Here is a 2,272-nt window from a genome sequence, read left to right on the forward strand (position 1 = left end):
TTTCCCTCTCTCCTCCCCCTAACTGTCTTCTCATTGTCAGTTTCTTCCAGGAAATCATCTGTTAAGATAAAACTTTATTTTATACAGTAAAAATGTTGTATCCAAAAATACTGCCTTGACTATACATACACCAAATACAGATTTTTTGTAAAATATACCATCTCTGGGTTTGTATGTCCTGTACACAGCTCACCATCAGCTATATTGAATCACTGATGCCCACCAGTGAACGCCAAAAGCAACTGAAGCGCCAGTATTGCTTTGAATGTGACTGTCTTCTCTGCCAGAATCAAGAAAAGGTAGGTTGAATGAAGAAGTTCCTTGCCAGTGAAACAGAATTTTCCAAGGCCTGTCAACAGCTTCCCTTCCTTTACATAATGCTTTTATCTTTTACTATAATTTAATGGCCAGGACAGAGAAGAAAGCCCTCTGCTCTCAGTGCTGTTTATGTTGCTATGAAAGACAACCATGAAGGAAAGAAAAGCAGGAAATGTTGACAAGATGATAAGAAGAATTAGTTGCTAAAACATGCGTTGTTCATAAAGCTGGGAACCACTTTCAGTTCCAAGATGTGGTTCAGATCATTCTGAGATTCAAGGTCCTCTGAACATGAGAGTTAACACGACTTTAAGCTGAAAAGAACATATTGTATGGTTTTTTTTCTATTCAAAAGAATGAATGGGGATCTTCAACTGAAGCCTCTTTTCTGATGCTACAGGAAACCTGTGCTTATCCTCAGAATAATGTTAAACTAATCATGAAAAATACTTGCATAAATAATTTTCAAGAACTACCAGACATATTCAGCAGTTACTAGAGAGAGTGGGGAACCTCCTTAGATGACTGTAACTTTTACGCTCTCTTTCTTGGAGTAGCCAGTCAGTAGCTGTAGTAGAAAAAATTCTGTTTGGCATGACCTATTCATTCAGTCTAACCTGGTTTAATTACATTCTGTGTTGCTTCATATGTATACTGCTTGACCAGAATAATTTTGGCTCCAAGCCTGATGAGACAGTATATGGAATATGCAACATGAGGCTGGCTTCATAGTAATTGATGCAACTTGTCTTTCTAGTCACATGTACACTTGTTCTTATTTTTAAAAAGGCCTGTTTGGGGTGAATCATGCTGCATGGCTATGAAAAAAATGTGATTCCAAGGAACACGATATAATTAGTGAAATAACTGCTGTACTGCAAAAAGGAAAAGAAACACACTATTTTAAACTCTTCTATGTTGGGCAGGACAGTTACGTGAGTGTTGTTTTTTTCAAGCTGAAGTGCACCCATTGAATACATAGTGTATCTTTCTGTTGGTCAGTAAGCAGTTCAAAAAAGAGAGCACAGAAAAGTTTCAGGCTTGTGACATAATGCTAGATCACTTCTTGCCCATGTGCAAAACTCGTTGGCATTCTGTGCCTGATAAAGATTGCTGCAATACTGCTCAAAAGCAGTGGAGGGAAGTTGGAGGCCTTTTTTTGTCTTTCTTTTCAAGGCAGTCAAGTGCCATGAAAAATTAGTTTTGGGGCAGTGACAAATAAGAAAAATAAGCAGTCTGAGTAGTCTTTAAGGATCGCTTAACAGTTTGGGAACGGGTAGACAAGTGGTGCAAAGACCATTCAGCATGTGGAATGTTAGGAGAAACAAAATCCACAAGCAGAGTACACTTCACTGTAAGAGTCAACATACAGCATCAAAAAATATTGTAGAGAAATTCGATGTGCACATATTGATGAAAACAGTAGTCTCACACATAGGTTAAAATTAATTGGTTATTTTCTCTTCAAAATTTTTAACTGTGGTTTGAGTTCATCATCTATAGATCTTTTTTGCCCATTGGCAAAATTCCCTGTGGGGCTGATATTACAAAATGCTTGGGAAGCTCTTTGTGACTGTGTTCTGAAATTCTGTAGTTTCCTTATTGTAACCATGTGAAGAGGTCTGTGAAGGGCTGGGAACCTCATGTCTTTTTTGTCTGTTGATGACATCACCCACAGCTTCAGTTAAGGATATTTAGATGTAATCAGCATCAGCCCTTATAATACTGCATTTCATTTATCTGTGACAGAGATTTTTGAAATGCAACTGTTTATGTCACTAACTTGGAAACATTTTTTCTTTACATTGATCTCAGTCACTGTGGGTAAGCTGAGAAGCACGTAACACTGCAGCTACAATGGGAGATAAGATATTTTTTTTTTAATTCTGGGGTTTAATTACAGAATGTGGATTTGGATGCTTAAAAGTCATTACTTGGCAAAACTATTAAATCA

At 37.3% G+C, this 2,272-nt stretch overlaps 1 protein-coding gene across 1 annotated transcript in view; it reads left to right on the top strand.

Moving 5' to 3' along the window:
* SMYD3 (SET and MYND domain containing 3) overlaps nucleotides 1-2,272 on the top strand; it is a gene marked incomplete at its 5' end in the record, with an annotated part of 346,236 nt that overhangs the window by 272,201 nt on the left and 71,763 nt on the right. The window contains one exon of the mRNA XM_010004615.1: nucleotides 189-299. Within this exon, the coding sequence (XP_010002917.1) occupies nucleotides 189-299 (111 nt within the window). The remainder of the gene's footprint in view (nucleotides 1-188; nucleotides 300-2,272) is intronic.

The sequence above is a fragment of the Chaetura pelagica genome, unplaced genomic scaffold (assembly GCF_000747805.2).
Source record: "Chaetura pelagica isolate M959 unplaced genomic scaffold, ChaPel_1.0 scaffold278, whole genome shotgun sequence".
In the NCBI taxonomy this organism is placed as follows: Eukaryota; Metazoa; Chordata; class Aves; order Apodiformes; family Apodidae; genus Chaetura; species Chaetura pelagica.